This window comes from Aspergillus brasiliensis (genome assembly GCF_001889945.1).
Source record: "Aspergillus brasiliensis CBS 101740 unplaced genomic scaffold ASPBRscaffold_20, whole genome shotgun sequence".
Taxonomy (NCBI): Eukaryota; Fungi; Ascomycota; class Eurotiomycetes; order Eurotiales; family Aspergillaceae; genus Aspergillus; species Aspergillus brasiliensis.
Genome location: NW_027137461.1, coordinates 365,808 through 379,789, shown reverse-complemented (window position 1 = coordinate 379,789; position 13,982 = coordinate 365,808). Strand labels below are relative to the sequence as shown.

Sequence of the window (13,982 nt, the reverse complement as noted above, 5' to 3'; positions counted from 1 at the left end):
GAGAAAAAAACACATACACGCTCACTCGCTACCACTCGCCTGGGAAGTGGTCGGTCATGCCGCAAGTGTCTGCGGCAGCAACCCCCCAACCGGGTTTCCCCAGAGATCGCTACGACTGCGATATGGGGCATGATAGACAAAGCAAATGACCCCCCACCCGCCGGGAACGGCATCGAAACGAACCTGACGTGTTCTCTTTCCCCCCAGGGGTAAATAAAAGTTGAAATACCTGATGTTTTACTTTATTTTACACGAGTCGATGTCAGTCAGGCGTGGCATGGATCTTAACACTTTTTTTTATTTATTTTTTGCATAGACTATGAGAAATAAGCAATGATACAATGAAATGTAATAATATACGCTATGCTTATACCATAAAGAGGATTCTAGAAAAGACAGCAAACAGACAAGAGCGCCGTCTATGTCTATACCAAACCAAACCAAACCAAACCAACTAATTCAACGGAATAGCCGGCCTTATAACCTCCTCGGCCCACTTAGCAGGCAACCCAAGAGCCACGGACTCGCGAATAGCGCGATTCATCCTCGGCACATACTCCGCCTTGGGAGGACCATTCCTGACTCTCTTCTCATCGACATACACCAACACCGGCACCACCGTCTTAGTCTCATCACCATTCATCCACTTCACCACCTCCGCCTCCACCACCCACTTATTATAACTCCCATGACCCTGCTCCTTCTCCCTGACCATCATCCCCTTGGTGTCATCAAGGGTAGCGGCAACAGCAGCATCCGGCGCCGAATAATCCACACCCTCAAACCCATCGAGAATCCTCTCATCCTCCTCGCCCATATCATACAACACTCCGTACACGGCATCCTCGTCCTCGCCCGCAACACCCACTTCGCCGGTCGAGATGCACTCGGCTTGCTGTTTCGTGACGCACATCTCGGAGGGGGGCACCACGTTGGCGTACCCGCTCTCGTGAATCAGCCAGCGCCATCTGGGGAGACGGGCGATGGCAAGGGGGATGGAGGAGGTTGGGAGGGCGGTGCAGCGGGTGGCCATTTGGGTGGGGGAGAGGTTGGAGCCGTAGGCGAAGTAGAGGGGTTTAGTAACTTTTGTTGTGGTGGTACTAAGTGTGGGGGGTGGAGATGGGGTTGTGGAGGTGAGTTCGGTGAGGGTTGTGGTGGTGGTTGTAGTGGGTTTGACTGTTGAGGTGGAGGTGGAGGTGATGTTGATGGGGGTGGTGGTGTCGATGTCGAGGTCTGTGTGTTGGAGATGCATTTTGATCTGTAGTAGTGGTCGTATAGAGTAGAGATGGATAGGATAAGGACTGGTATAAATGTATACTCGAGGAAAAGAGTGTGTAAGTCGTAAGTACTCAGTGAGTGAATGTGGAAAATAGAGTACTAGTACTAGAACCAGTCCAGATATATATTATATATGAAAAGAAAAAGACAAGTAATACTTGTTTGGTATATCTAAAGACATCCAACTCAAGCAAAGAGAGTAGAAAAGCAAGTATTTATACCTTTCCCACATACCTACAGCCAGGGACACACACGCACACATTCCAAACTACGTAAACCTAAAAACCTCCTCGCGTTTCTTTTCTTCTTTTTGCCATCCAACCCGCGCCTTACTTTAGTTTCACTTTTACCTTCCTATCGGGCATCGGCAGGGGCTGATCGAAAAAAGGCCCGCCTCCACGGGGTATTGAACCAATCGGCAAGTAAATCAGCCCCACCGCCACTTTTCTTTCAAACTTTCAAACTTTCAACTTGAGGCTGAGCAGCTGAGTCATCTGCTCCCTTCCCCATGGGCCGTGGACAGCCACAGCCAATAACTACTATCTATTGTACACCTTAAAATCTTGCTCTTTTTCCGGTTCCAATGGCGACATTTGACGTGACGGGGGATCTCGGTTGTGGAGGGGGGTTCCGAACGATTGCCGATCATTTCTCGTCCTTCGGGGGTTTCCGTCTGGAGGTGGCGAGGGTTGGAAACTTGGGAAGATCTTGGGGAAGTTGGTATGTAGTCTACATCATCCTCGGTATGTATGTATGTCATGGTATGGCATGGCATGGTAGTATGTCGGATGTCTAGGTAAAGGTCGGTGGTTGACGTGTACTGGGAATGCTATTACTTTGTAGTAGATATGTGATTAGGATGATGTTTAGTATACTATGGATATTCGCTGTATATGGGGCATGTGCTACTACTACTACTACTACTACTACTATTCTAGGATTACATTTCTCTTCTCTCCTCACAAAATATACAGATTATTGATGGGAACTCCCTGCGATCGGACCGTATATCGCCGTTTGATTCCCACCCCCGTGGCCTGTCGCAGCAGCTCATACGTTTCTTGTCCCCCGCCGACCATGACTACACTGAGCAGCTGGCGCCGCGGGACCCCCGCGGCTGTCATCTGCGTCTCGTCTAGATGGGGCCGCGCCAGATAGGGTTCCGCGCGGACCGCGGCCAACCCCGGAGTCGTGGTGGTATCGGATCCCTGCTCCCGCTGCTGTTTCTCAAATTCATCCTCGTAGGAGACCACGATGACTAGTTTCAAGGCGTACCGGGAAGGCGGATACGCGGCAATGTTGCGCAGCTTCTGCGAAAAGTTGCATCCACCCCGCTTGATCACGAGAACCTGATGGTTCTGTGCCACTTCTCGCACGATGCGTTCGTCGCAGAGCTCGTCCGCGAAGTAGATGCTGTTCCATGTGAGGCGTTGTTTGGACGGGTCGCCTGTGATGGACACCGTCGTGGCGTCTTCCACGTCGGGGAGTGGCGCGGAGCCGAGCCCCGTAGAGATGGCGGCCGGGAGCAGGAGACGTAACGAGGTTGCTTTCTTCTTCTGCGGCAGGCTTGTCTGGCCCTGCACCTCATCCCGAAGGAGCGTAGACAGAGTGTTCACCAGCGAGGAGAGGACGGTCTTCATGCTGGATGTTGATGCATCTACGCTGCCGACTTTGCTGTCGACGGAGCTGGAGCCGTGGACGATGGCTCCGTTGGCACGTCGAGGGGCAGCTGGTTCATGACTATCATCCGAATCATTTCGTCGATGGATAATCTCTGGGATAACGTCAATGACGATGTCAATCATGGCGGTGTCGCGAACCCGGGTGAAGTTCGGATCGGTGGGGTCGAGGACATCAAACGTGATTTCCCGTAGAAGATATACCTTCTCGTCTTTGCCCAGCGGCACATTGTTAATCACCTGGACCCGGAATTCGTCCCCATCTGCGCCCCCGGCTTCCCCTTGCACAGGGACATCCTGGACCATACTCAACCGTAGGCCCCCAATGGCTTTGATAAAGATGCCATCGCGCACTCGTTCCAGTGATCCGGGCCCCACGACCATACCGGGAAGCGCGGGGAAAGAGATGTCCAGCGTCGGACGGGTTGTCATCGGCGCGCTGGTCGCGTTAAACGGAACCAGCTCTGGAGGCAGTGTCCATGGAAAGAATGTGTAGTTGGTGGGCGATGACAAATCCGACACGGATACGCTCGGGTGGTCCCGAGCATAATCCAGAAGAGGGCCTTCCGCTAGGCCTCTACTCGGCATAAGATGAAGACGTGCCAGGTTCGCGGCGTGGAACAGATCGGACCGAGCCGCAGTGGATGAGACTCCTAGCGTCGGAGGCTGAGGTGCTGTTGGGCAGGTCAAACCCTCGCTCTTTACGTCGATCGGTACCTGCTTGCGCTGAGTGCGCTGAGCCGTGCTGTTCTTGGGTATAATAAGAGGGTGACCCTCGGTAGAAAAGACGAACGACTGGTCTAGCTTGTTGAGGGGATGGTCGAAATCGTACAGCAAAAACATGTACTTGGCGGTTTCGCCCAAGAAGAAGCTCTCCATGCGGTCATTGAGCTCGCCATTCCGGACGTCCTGAATACCAGCCCAACCGCATTTGGTCCAGCACCGCCGTTTCACATCCCGCAGTACCATCTCTCCAACATGCAGATACCAGGGGTCCTTTGTTGCTCGGTAGAGGTAGTACGTAGATTCGACGAATTCAGGGCGGCCACCGTACCAGGCAAGGCCCTGTTCTATGTCCCCGGTGGCAACATTCCACCGCTCGGGAAGTCCGGAAAACCGAGTCCAGACTGCCGTCGTCAGGAGATGGATTCCGATCGCTTCATCCACCTCTCCCGCCAAAGTAAGAAGCCCCGGATAGAAGGCGCTCAGACTGTCGATCCAAAAAGCACGAGTCGCTCCGGTGAAGATGTCTCCCTGGATCAAGTGCGGATGTTGGTGGCCCTCTCCACGGTACAGGTGGCGTTTGATTGAGGCATGGGACTCCTCCCAGACCTTCAGAAAGGCATCTGCGGAGTGCTCATATTCTGAAAGTGGTAGGAAATAGTCGTCCAGAACATGCCATGGGCTGCTGGTATTGGCCGGGGGTCGTTCCCCCGAAGAGAGTAGCACGTAGGACTTGAAAGCATACTCGAAAAAGCTATCAATTCCTGCGCCGATCTGAGACGTCCGTAGTATTAGCCACATTCAAATGCACGTGCCGAGATTTACTCACCCCAGTATAGGAATGCACCCATCTGCCAGACTCGGCATCAATACCAGACCCTATCAGTCCAATATCACTCCTCCTTGCCCAAACGGCCCAAAATGCCCGCTTGGCAAGCTCCTCATACCGCCCGTCGCCTGTAAGCCTGCTCAAGACCGTGAACTCCAGGACCAGACTGCCAGCGCCAGCGCTGCAGGTTTCCGTAGTCTCAAAGGTCGAGGAGCGGCGAGGCTTTTGGCACTGTTCAGGATTGGCCCTGTCACACGTAGGGGCTGCATTGAACGGCGAATTTGCATAGTACGGCTGCCGTTGCACCCCGTACTTCAGGTTCACGCGGGGGTAAGGGAGACCAGTGTCCGTATAGAACGCGGGCAGAATCCGATTTGCAAGATCGACAGCAAGCCGTAGGAGTTGGCCATCGTAGACGAATCCGTTCTCCCACTGGATGCCGTGACTATCTTCAGGGAAGGAGTGCTTATCCCAGGCTTTGGCAAAGTTGGCTTCGGTCTCCGGCGGGTTGTATCCGCTGATGGGAAGATCGCCCACAGCAAAAAGATGAGCGCTGAGGAGGCCGCCTAGAGAGAACCATCAATCGACATGCATACTCCCTATGCACGATATCCGATGCCTACCTAACCCTCGAATCACCGTCTCAAATACCTGCACTTTGCTATCCATATCGAATCCTCGACCCCTCTGACCCTGGCCTGCGGGGCCATCAGAGCCATCGCCGTATAGTGTAACAAAATCCTTCACTCCATTCTGGAAGTAATCCCAAGCCTTCTGGCCCTGGTCGGGACTCGACGAAAGTATCGCCAAGGAGGACAGACTGTCGATCAGGGTCAGGGAATAATTTCCCAGGACGTCGTTGAGCTCTGCGTGCGCGGGATTCTCTCGGTCGCGAACCAGCGGACGGCATGTTAAAGGACGTAGTTCGTCTTCAGGGAAGGCGTGTTCGAGATAGTTTTCGAATCCGTGGTAGAACATATGCTCTGTCTCCTGCCTAGATATCGAAGGTGTTAGTCGTTCAGCCTCTATATACCAGGGAGACCGAAACCAATTTATAAATGATGAGAGATTCACCTGAGTTCCTTAACCTGATCGGTCCGCATGCCCTGGGCCATGGCGAGCCACAGCGACAGCAGCAAGACCCAGGTCATGATCCATGCTGAACGGAGGGCGGACATCTGCGAGTGCCAACATCCCGAGCGCATTACCGCAGTAGCGAAACAGTTATCAATGGCATGGGAGCGCGTTGATAGACTGTTCGATGTAGAATCCCCGCAGGCCAGCGAGCTGAATTGCCTCCAGAGAAAGGGTTTCTGAGGGGAAAGACTTGAGGGGAAGTTGGTGGTGGCAGCGGCGCCGCACGTGAGGTCGTATTCAATCCGCGGCGAACCAATTTACGGCCAGATATGCCCGTTCACATTCTCTCCACACCCCCCTTCCCTTCGGACTATAGGATCCCTTAATTCATCTTAGGGGATGTTCTAGTTATATTATTAATACACGCTGTCTGATGAATCAGCTTGCTTACGGTGGGCCTTGCTTTCCGAGGATTTTCTAAAATTTTAGACCGGTTAAGATGTACTTTGGAGTAGATAATAATCAAGCTTAATGAAATAACGCTCAAACAATGCTGGCCGGATAGATCAGTGTGTATATGCCAATGTAACTCCCGCTTCATCCCAAAAAATTCAGATATACAAGAAAAAAAGAAGACACATCATATGGCTGGCGACGACAATGTCGCCCAACAAAAAAAGAAAAATATAAAAAGGTGAAAAAGCAAAGTCACAGGGGATATCTCGAGCAAAGGAAATACAGATGGAGGTGATCACAGTGCCGCTATATAAATGATTTTGCGGATAACGAGACAATTATGGATGTCATTGTGACGGTGAATCCAGCTTCAGTATGTCGAGAAAGGAGAGAAGGATAGTGAACAGGTCACGGCTGATGCCCTGATTCCTCGGGTATTCGCCACTGCGTGAATGATCGGGGTTGCGCTTCTATCACATAGTCGACGCCGTTGTCAGAAGTGTAGCTTGGGGGACGTGGGATCCGCGATTTATTGCTCCCATGCCGGCCAACGCTCTTGGGTACGAGCGTATTGTTGTTTTCGATGCGCTGCCAGTACAGCAAGTCGGGGTTAATCCTCTGCATATAGAAGTCAGCGGGGCTGGTCATCGTCATGGAAAACCATCAGAATCCCCATAAACATGGCGATACTTACCACACTTTCTCTCCAAAGACCGTATGCCGGAGGAGGCGCCGTGACCTTTTCGCGCACGGCATTTGGGCTCCCGGCTCCAACGTCCTCATCGCCCGCTAGAATAACGTGGATAGGACGCGCTGGTTGCGCATAGCCGGCTGGCCCTGCCCGACTGGGTATGCGATTCGTAGCGACATCAGAGCCAGGCCGTCGTAACAGTGCCATCAAGAAGCGTGTGAGAGAATGACAGAAAACAATTCCAAGAATCAAGATCATAAAGATGAGAAGAATTTGGAGCTCTCGGCCCAATGCCGTACGGGAAGCAGCGAATGCGAGGTATATGGCGATAACAAGGATGAGGAAACATGCAGATATAACCAGCGTGATCAGTCGCCTCCGCAGCCTCTTCTCCCTTAACCGTGATACGAACGATTGCCTGCATCGGAGGTCTTCAGGGTCTAGCGGAGAGTGTGTTCCATGTGATTCTCGTTCTGAGCGCGCATGCGACCGCGCTTCGCCGGAGCTTCCTGCTGCTGCGGACTGCAACTCAATTGGGACATACGGCCCTCTTGGCGCATATTGGGATGCAGCAGCATCCCTAAGAGAGCTATGCGACGGTGCTGGCCGACCAGGTAGGCGCGAATCGCGACGCTCAGCGCGGTCACCTAGGATTCGCTGTTCCAGGTTGAGACGATGGTCGGCTACCCATGATGTGAATCGCTCCTCCCGATTGGAAGCTCGTCGAGGCTGGTCATCTGCAATTGACCCAGTGGAATTGACGTGCGAAGAGCGATCGGGCGAGAACATGCCGGGGATCGAGCTGGAATGTGTTGTCGATCCCGAATGAGACAGCTGAACCGATTCCATGTCAATTCAAACTAGCAGTTGTACAATGACATCTGGACAGACGCAGGGCGCGACTTTCAATTATTCGCAGAGATCACTGATCAGTATTATATGCGTCGACAACGGGGACTCCAATGGCGAATATGATATGCTCTGTGATGATATGTACTGCCCACTTCCGCATTCGTTGAACAACACACAAACAAGCGTTGCGGGAACGCAGAACCGGATGCAAACCGCCTGGAATGATGGCCTTTATGACGCAAAGCGGATAATTGCTGGCGAAGGCGGATATCTGTGGCCGAACTGGGAAATTGGTTATGATTTCGGACGCTATACGTTCATAATGAAGATCGAGCCTGGGGTGAAGGAGGGGGGCCCAGGGGAGAGCAGCATCAGACACAGGAACCCCGATCGCGAAGTCACAGGACACGGGCGATGGCGACCTCAGGGAAGATTAGATAGCAAGAGGACTGGTGAAATTGTCTTGGGATAGAGTGGAAGAAGATTATAGATTTTGGAACGAACGCGCAGGAAAGCGAAAGAACAGGGCGAGCACCAGGCCAGCCGGTTAGGAGTGGGCAATCCGGTTCAGTACGGAGAGAGAGAGGTTCGACAAACAGTTGACTATTATACCCGAGTGGTAGTTCGGACGGAGAGAGGATCAGATATCACAGGGGAAAAAGCAAATTATGGGCAGATGCCGATAAGGATGGGGAGGAACGATGAAGAAGGTGGAAGTAAAAAGGAAAAGTGAAGAAAAGATACTAGTAACTAGTAGAGCCTCAAATGTGCATGCAAGCAAGAACGGACGATCATAGTAGTAATGCAGAATAAACAATGAGATGGAAAGCGAGAGAGAGAGAAAGAGGAACAGAAACAGAGAGAAAGACAAGCTGAGAGTGACACTTTCCGTTCCCCAATGGGTAATTATTACGGGCGACTAAAAGAGAGCGAAGTGGTGCTGCTAAGGAGCTTAGTTGGTTACAGACAGTCTCTCTCTCACGCTGGCCTTCCCAGACAACCAAGTAGTTAGTAACTTCATCATTCTGCCCTTCTGATAATTATTATTATTATTAGCCATCATTGACGTTCCTACCCACTCTTCTACGTATACTGTGTGTAACTGGAATCCCGTTTGCGCAACCGGCCATATCCGATGAATTTATTATTAGTAGCTGGTTGATGGACTGCCGAATGCTGATTTGGCGTCTCTCCTCGTTCCTCTGCTTTAGGGGCTGACCAGTGACCACTTTACCCCTGGATGACCCACGTTGCCCTGATATAGACCGACGCCATTCAATACTAAGTATAGCCACAGCTCTGTCCCCCCCAAAAAACCAAGTCCGAGCTGCCCGATAACAACCCGCAGCTACAGACGCTGGCTATTAATCTTACGCCATAGCTGTCTTCTGAGAATCAACTAGTCTGGTTCAATAGACCTGTGCATCTGCAACTACATCTGTGCTTTTGCGCACTTGTTCTCCTTGGCATCATTCAATCTACTTCTCTCTACCTTCGGGCTTGACGGGCCGATACTTGGAGACGGGTACAGATTATGTTAACACTAAAACTAATATTAAGGATGGCTGTGGCTCCTCGCGCCTGAAGGAAGCCAACTGTTTCGGCCTCACAGCCAGGTCCCCTCTGGGGACCCTCTTCCCAAAGGGGGCCAATCGAAGGCCAATGAGCCCACCATGGGCTGGGAATTTCTATCGAGAGCGCCTACCCCAGTTCACTACTAAGTAGATAGCCCGGGTCGCTTATCGCCATGATCTTCCCAAGGTTACACAAATGGAGTGCGAGCCATTATCATTCTGACGTATATTATTACACTTGTAAGGCATACAGATGTGGATATACTGCGCTCACGGGAGGTATTCAAAGAATGGCGATAACCCTTCTCCCGTCATACGGCCGGCCGTTCTTCCCGGTCTACCCATCAATGGCTAAACTCGCTCCGTGGTTGACACATTCCAACCGGCAAGCAAGATAGGAGCTGAAGATACTCCCGCCATCGCTATTCGCCACAAGTCTAACTAAACTTGACGAAAGCCAGGGCCTGGGATCTGTTGTCATCGATAAAATGCTGTTCGTAGGGAGACGAATTTAACTCGCGTTTGTGTTGACTGGGTGTGCTGCACACGCGCTTCCCCTCACTTGCCAAGCTCACCGAGCATGAGCGTTCTATCGGACGATCCAGAGACAACTGTAGACAGAAATTAGTATACCAACGACTTTCCCAAAACCTGGTGTAACCTACTGATGGGCTCATTGTTCGGTGAAAACCGGACGTCATTGACAGTCCCCTTGTGCCCAGGAAGTTTGTATAGAATTTTGCCGGATTTCGAGTTCCAGACCACAACACTTCTGTCACCACTACCTGCCGCAATCTTCTCTCCACTCGGGTCCCAACTGGCCCGGATGAGGTTCTTCTCCAGACCAACCGGCGCGCCGTCAAAGGTCCTGATGTGTCGATTCGTGGGCGCGAATGGCCGGATGTCCCACGTGCGTACGGTCGAGTCGTGTGAGTTGGAAAGAAGAGTCTGCGAGTCTGGCGAAATCTCGAGAGAGGTGATGGTTTCCGTGTGTCCCGCCATGGAGTAGACGATGCCCTTCTTCCGTAGATCCCAAGCATGGATAGTGTTGTCGATACCGCCACTATAGATCTCGTTGCCTGCCTCCGAGAGCGCCACTGCCGTGATGGGCAACTCAGTTTCCAGGTATTCAATAGCATCCTTTTGCCGGGGATCCCAGATGCCGATGCAGCCGTCGTCACTTGCGCTAACCAGCAATTCCTGACCTCTTTTGCTTATGTCTAGACAATTGATTATCTCCTCGTGCCCAACGTGCCGGCGTATCCTTTGTCCGGTCTCGAGATCCCAGCTAGCGAGCGTCATGTCGGCCGATGCGGAAAATAACGTTCTCGAGTCGCGCGACCATTGAAGGTCAAGAACTGCCCCTCGGTGGCCTGATAGCGCACCATAATTCTCGCATTGTCCGTATGTGTTCCAAAGCACTGTTGAAGACTCTGTGATTAGCCTACCACTAGATATTATGACCAAACAAAACACGTACAGATAGATCTATCCATAGAGCCTGAAGCAATGTGCTGAGCAGTGGGATCAAACCGCACTGTGAAAATTTCACCAGAATGACCTAGTATGATCCATGATATATCAGCTTAAGTTGCATGTCATCTCAGTGGTGTAGCTCACCATTCATTTCCATGATCGGTGCTTGAAGCCCGCTGGTGCGGGGAACCTATAGTCATGGTCAACAATGGAACCGGACAAAAACACACTCTCTTCCAATAATGTGGGCTAAAGGCATACTGCTTGAATCAAAGCTCCATTTTGCGACGAGCTTTGGACAATGGCTGTGCTATCATTGAGACCGGCGTCGGACTTCTTTCGCTTGACGACAAGCTGGTTCGATGAGCCAAAGGCTTCTTGCGCAGGACGCTTTTCTCCCGACATCATTGAAATGAATTCAATCGGCTGGCTCAATCAATGGGTAGGCAAGTTATAGTAACGATAGAGGCCGAGCGTAGAATGCAACAAGCCTAGTAACTGGGGAATTCTGGACTGGACGCGCCGACCCGGACTAAGTCTTGCGTCCGAGGCTCTCAGCATGGTTTCTGCGTAAGCGCTAAACAGCCGCGCTAGGCGCCGAGCGCCGGTCCACCAGGCGCGTGAAGCTCCGCCTCAGGCCCCCTCGGCCCACCGAATCAAGCGGGGAGGAGTGCGCATTGCTCTGGTCATTGTTCTTACCAGCCGCTTGTAAACTTGAGATTTTTGAGGTTTTGTGTCGTTTATATTGATTTACTTCGATCCTGAGTTTAACGAGCGTGACATACAACCATGTCATCTGCAACAAAAGCGTCTAGGATTGGGGAAGAGTAAGCTGTCCATTCGCTCCACTTGACCTGTGAACCCCCTTACTAACGTTCTTGACCTGACAGGCTGTGGAAGTCAGTAAGCTGCATGCGCATGGCTGGCGCTCGGAAGCCTACTAGCAGACGAGCGAAGCCGGCTTGGAATGGAGAGATACTGACATGCCCCCGACATTACCAGGACGAGAGTTGATAAAGTGAACGCCGAGTTGGTAACATTAACGTACGGTACAATCGTCGCACAACTTTGCCAGGATTACGATGGAAATTACCAAGAAGTGAACAAGCAACTGGAGAAGATGGGCTACAACATTGGAATGCGACTCATTGAGGACTTTCTGGCCAAGTCAAACGTAGGCCGATGTGCCAATTTCCGGGAAACGGCGGATATGATTGCAAAGGTATGTTGACACCAAATGTGGAGCAATTGGCCGAAACAATATGGGCTTCTGTGAGCTGACGAGAGCTATATCAACTGCAGGTCGGGTTCAGGATCTTCCTCAACATCGCACCCACCGTCACCAACTGGACGAGTGACAACAACCAGTTTTCTCTCATATTCGAGGAGAACCCATTGGCGGATTTCGTTGAGCTGCCCGATGATGGACGCGCTCAAGATGAACTGTGGTTTTCTAATATTCTCTGCGGAGTTCTGCGGGGTGCATTGGAGATGGTAAGACGGCGTACTGCGGGGAATTGATACGTTCTCTGCTAGGCACTTCCATGCATATCTGTGCTAATTCTGGGAACAGGTGCAAATGCAGATCGAGGCGCATTTTGTGAGTGACGTTTTGCGAGGAGATGACACAACGGAAATGCGTGTGTCGCTTGTAAGATACATCGAGGACGAGATGCCACCCGATGAGGAGTAATGGCGCCAGCTGTGTGGTTCTGGAATTGTTTGATACAAGTAGAGGCGTCTGGTGTTTTGAGGGTTTTTGTCCGCCGATCTGGAGCTGCAGTTACCGATGAATATTACCTCTTTTACGATTGATGACTGGGAATGAGTCCTGCATATGTTGCTTCATTGTCCTATAGCTCTCGCTCTGAATCGCGTTCACATAGAAGTCCCCTGCAGGTCAACAGTGCCATACACAATGCCATTGTCTCAGACGAACATTATGAACAGTTGCATAGAAAGCGAAACCAAACAAGAAAAAGCATTTGCAACGGAATATTAAAGCCTAGAACATGACCTGTCAATATAGTAGATCCCAACTTTCCAGAGGGACGCTCTCCGAACCCGGAGCATGAGATCTACACGGGTGCCATGATGAGATGACAGGCGCACTGGTACTGCCCCATCAAGGCGGTGTGATTCTGCCATTCCGGAGAAGACCACCGACGCGACTCAGGTCCCTGTAATATAACCGGAGAGGAAACCAACTTCACGGCGACGGTAATTCCCAGATTTTGGGAAGTGATCCAAGACGTTCTACGACTAGGGAATGTGCATAATGCTTGGTGGGCTAGTTTCCCGGTGTATACCGAGCCGGGATAAATTCAATATATACATATACCTAGCTGCTGGCCAACACATCTCCCACAGAGGACGGCCCGCACTATTCACAACTCGGCAGTGATCGGAGCCTGACGGTCGTGACCTGTACTCCGTCTGATTGATACAGCGCGATCCGGTCTGATCCTGCTAAAATAGCTAGAAGACAGAGTGGACCAGAGAGCGGCAGAACCCGGTTTGTGTCCAGGAGGAGCTAGGAGGGAGAAAACGGGGGCGGGGAAGGGTAGAGATCTCAATTGATATCTAAACTCGTATGATGTGCTTCATAAGTAGTCTACATAGTACATACATCTAGCAAACAATTCAAAACAGAGTCCGGGGAACGGCAGGATGGGCAGATCGGCGCAGGAAATCCTCACCCGGCGGGAGAGGCACCACGTGATGCGCTAAACCGGAACGGGGGGGCAAAGCATCCCATCATTCCCAGGGTGTGCCAGGATATACGCGGTGGCGAGTCTGCGATCCAGGAAAAGCAGCCTCAACTGTCAAATTGATAGAAGAGATTCACTCCCTAGAAACACTCTTAGTATCTCGATAAGTTCAAATGTCATTGAATAAGAATTGTCTTCATATATTCAAGCCTACTGTATGATTTTCATCTGTGTTAGTGGGTTCAAATTAATCAATTGATTAATTACATTGTGAAGGGTCGCGGTGATTCCGCTGTATCAGATACACTTTATACACCACCAGATCGGGTGGATCATTCGGCGCGTGTTGCTGCTTCGGAGTCCAAAGGGAGCAACAGACTGAGAGTGAATGAGAGAGAAACACAGAGAGAGATCTTATATATAACCAGCCTCTTTGATTTATTTGAAATTTTACCGACATCTTCTCCTTTTTTTTTCGTTTCATCTTTCTCATCTCACGATCAAGCATCAGTGGTAAGTTCTTGTTTCATTATTCTAAATCTTCATATTTGTTCTGTTAGATTAGTGCTCCATGTCAATCAGCTTCTGTTATCTGTCTTCCCTCTTGCCTGACACTGTTTCCTTCAAAAATTTTAT

General features: G+C 51.1%; 6 protein-coding genes across 6 annotated transcripts; 2 read left to right on the top strand and 4 right to left on the bottom strand.

The window, feature by feature from the left end:
• Window positions 1-454: 454 nt before the first annotated feature.
• Window positions 455-1,252, bottom strand: ASPBRDRAFT_137627 (gamma-glutamylcyclotransferase family protein; the record flags this gene model as incomplete). The annotated part of the gene is made up of 1 exon (XM_067618918.1): window positions 455-1,252. One exon carries the CDS (start codon window positions 1,250-1,252, stop codon window positions 455-457), a length of 798 nt encoding a protein of 265 aa, XP_067473855.1.
• A 985-nt stretch (window positions 1,253-2,237) lies between these two features.
• Window positions 2,238-6,187, bottom strand: ASPBRDRAFT_59701 (uncharacterized protein; the record flags this gene model as incomplete). The annotated part of the gene is made up of 5 exons (XM_067628097.1): window positions 2,238-4,454; window positions 4,510-5,075; window positions 5,133-5,503; window positions 5,584-5,763; window positions 6,078-6,187. 5 exons carry the CDS (start codon window positions 6,185-6,187, stop codon window positions 2,238-2,240), a joined length of 3,444 nt encoding a protein of 1,147 aa, XP_067473854.1.
• A 263-nt stretch (window positions 6,188-6,450) lies between these two features.
• ASPBRDRAFT_59700 (uncharacterized protein) lies at window positions 6,451-7,582 on the bottom strand (the record flags this gene model as incomplete). The annotated part of the gene is made up of 2 exons (XM_067628096.1): window positions 6,451-6,660; window positions 6,737-7,582. The coding sequence occupies 2 exons, from the start codon at window positions 7,580-7,582 to the stop codon at window positions 6,451-6,453; spliced, it is 1,056 nt and encodes a 351-aa protein (XP_067473853.1).
• A 25-nt stretch (window positions 7,583-7,607) lies between these two features.
• On the top strand, window positions 7,608-8,022 carry ASPBRDRAFT_137804 (uncharacterized protein; the record flags this gene model as incomplete). Its single annotated transcript, XM_067618934.1, is given in 2 exon segments — window positions 7,608-7,925; window positions 7,945-8,022. 2 exon segments carry the CDS (start codon window positions 7,608-7,610, stop codon window positions 8,020-8,022), a joined length of 396 nt encoding a protein of 131 aa, XP_067473852.1.
• Window positions 8,023-9,717: 1,695 nt separating this feature from the next.
• ASPBRDRAFT_35035 (WD40 repeat domain-containing protein) lies at window positions 9,718-11,040 on the bottom strand (the record flags this gene model as incomplete). The annotated part of the gene is made up of 5 exons (XM_067623304.1): window positions 9,718-9,770; window positions 9,825-10,580; window positions 10,640-10,720; window positions 10,780-10,825; window positions 10,897-11,040. 5 exons carry the CDS (start codon window positions 11,038-11,040, stop codon window positions 9,718-9,720), a joined length of 1,080 nt encoding a protein of 359 aa, XP_067473851.1.
• Window positions 11,041-11,295: 255 nt separating this feature from the next.
• ASPBRDRAFT_211468 (TRAPP complex core subunit BET3) lies at window positions 11,296-12,634 on the top strand. Its single transcript, XM_067621929.1, has 5 exons — window positions 11,296-11,462; window positions 11,526-11,534; window positions 11,638-11,857; window positions 11,938-12,129; window positions 12,209-12,634. The coding sequence occupies exons 1-5, from the start codon at window positions 11,425-11,427 to the stop codon at window positions 12,326-12,328; spliced, it is 579 nt and encodes a 192-aa protein (XP_067473850.1). The 5' UTR covers window positions 11,296-11,424; the 3' UTR covers window positions 12,329-12,634.
• The last annotated feature ends 1,348 nt before the right edge of the window (window positions 12,635-13,982 follow it).

Coding starts and splice junctions, on each gene's coding strand:
- ASPBRDRAFT_211468 (XM_067621929.1), top strand. CDS start 11,425: ATGTCATCTGCAACAAAAGCGTCTAGGATTGGGGAAGA. Junction 11,858..11,937: donor CGGCGGATATGATTGCAAAG/GTATGTTGACAC, acceptor TATCAACTGCAG/GTCGGGTTCAGGATCTTCCT. Junction 12,130..12,208: donor TGCGGGGTGCATTGGAGATG/GTAAGACGGCGT, acceptor TTCTGGGAACAG/GTGCAAATGCAGATCGAGGC.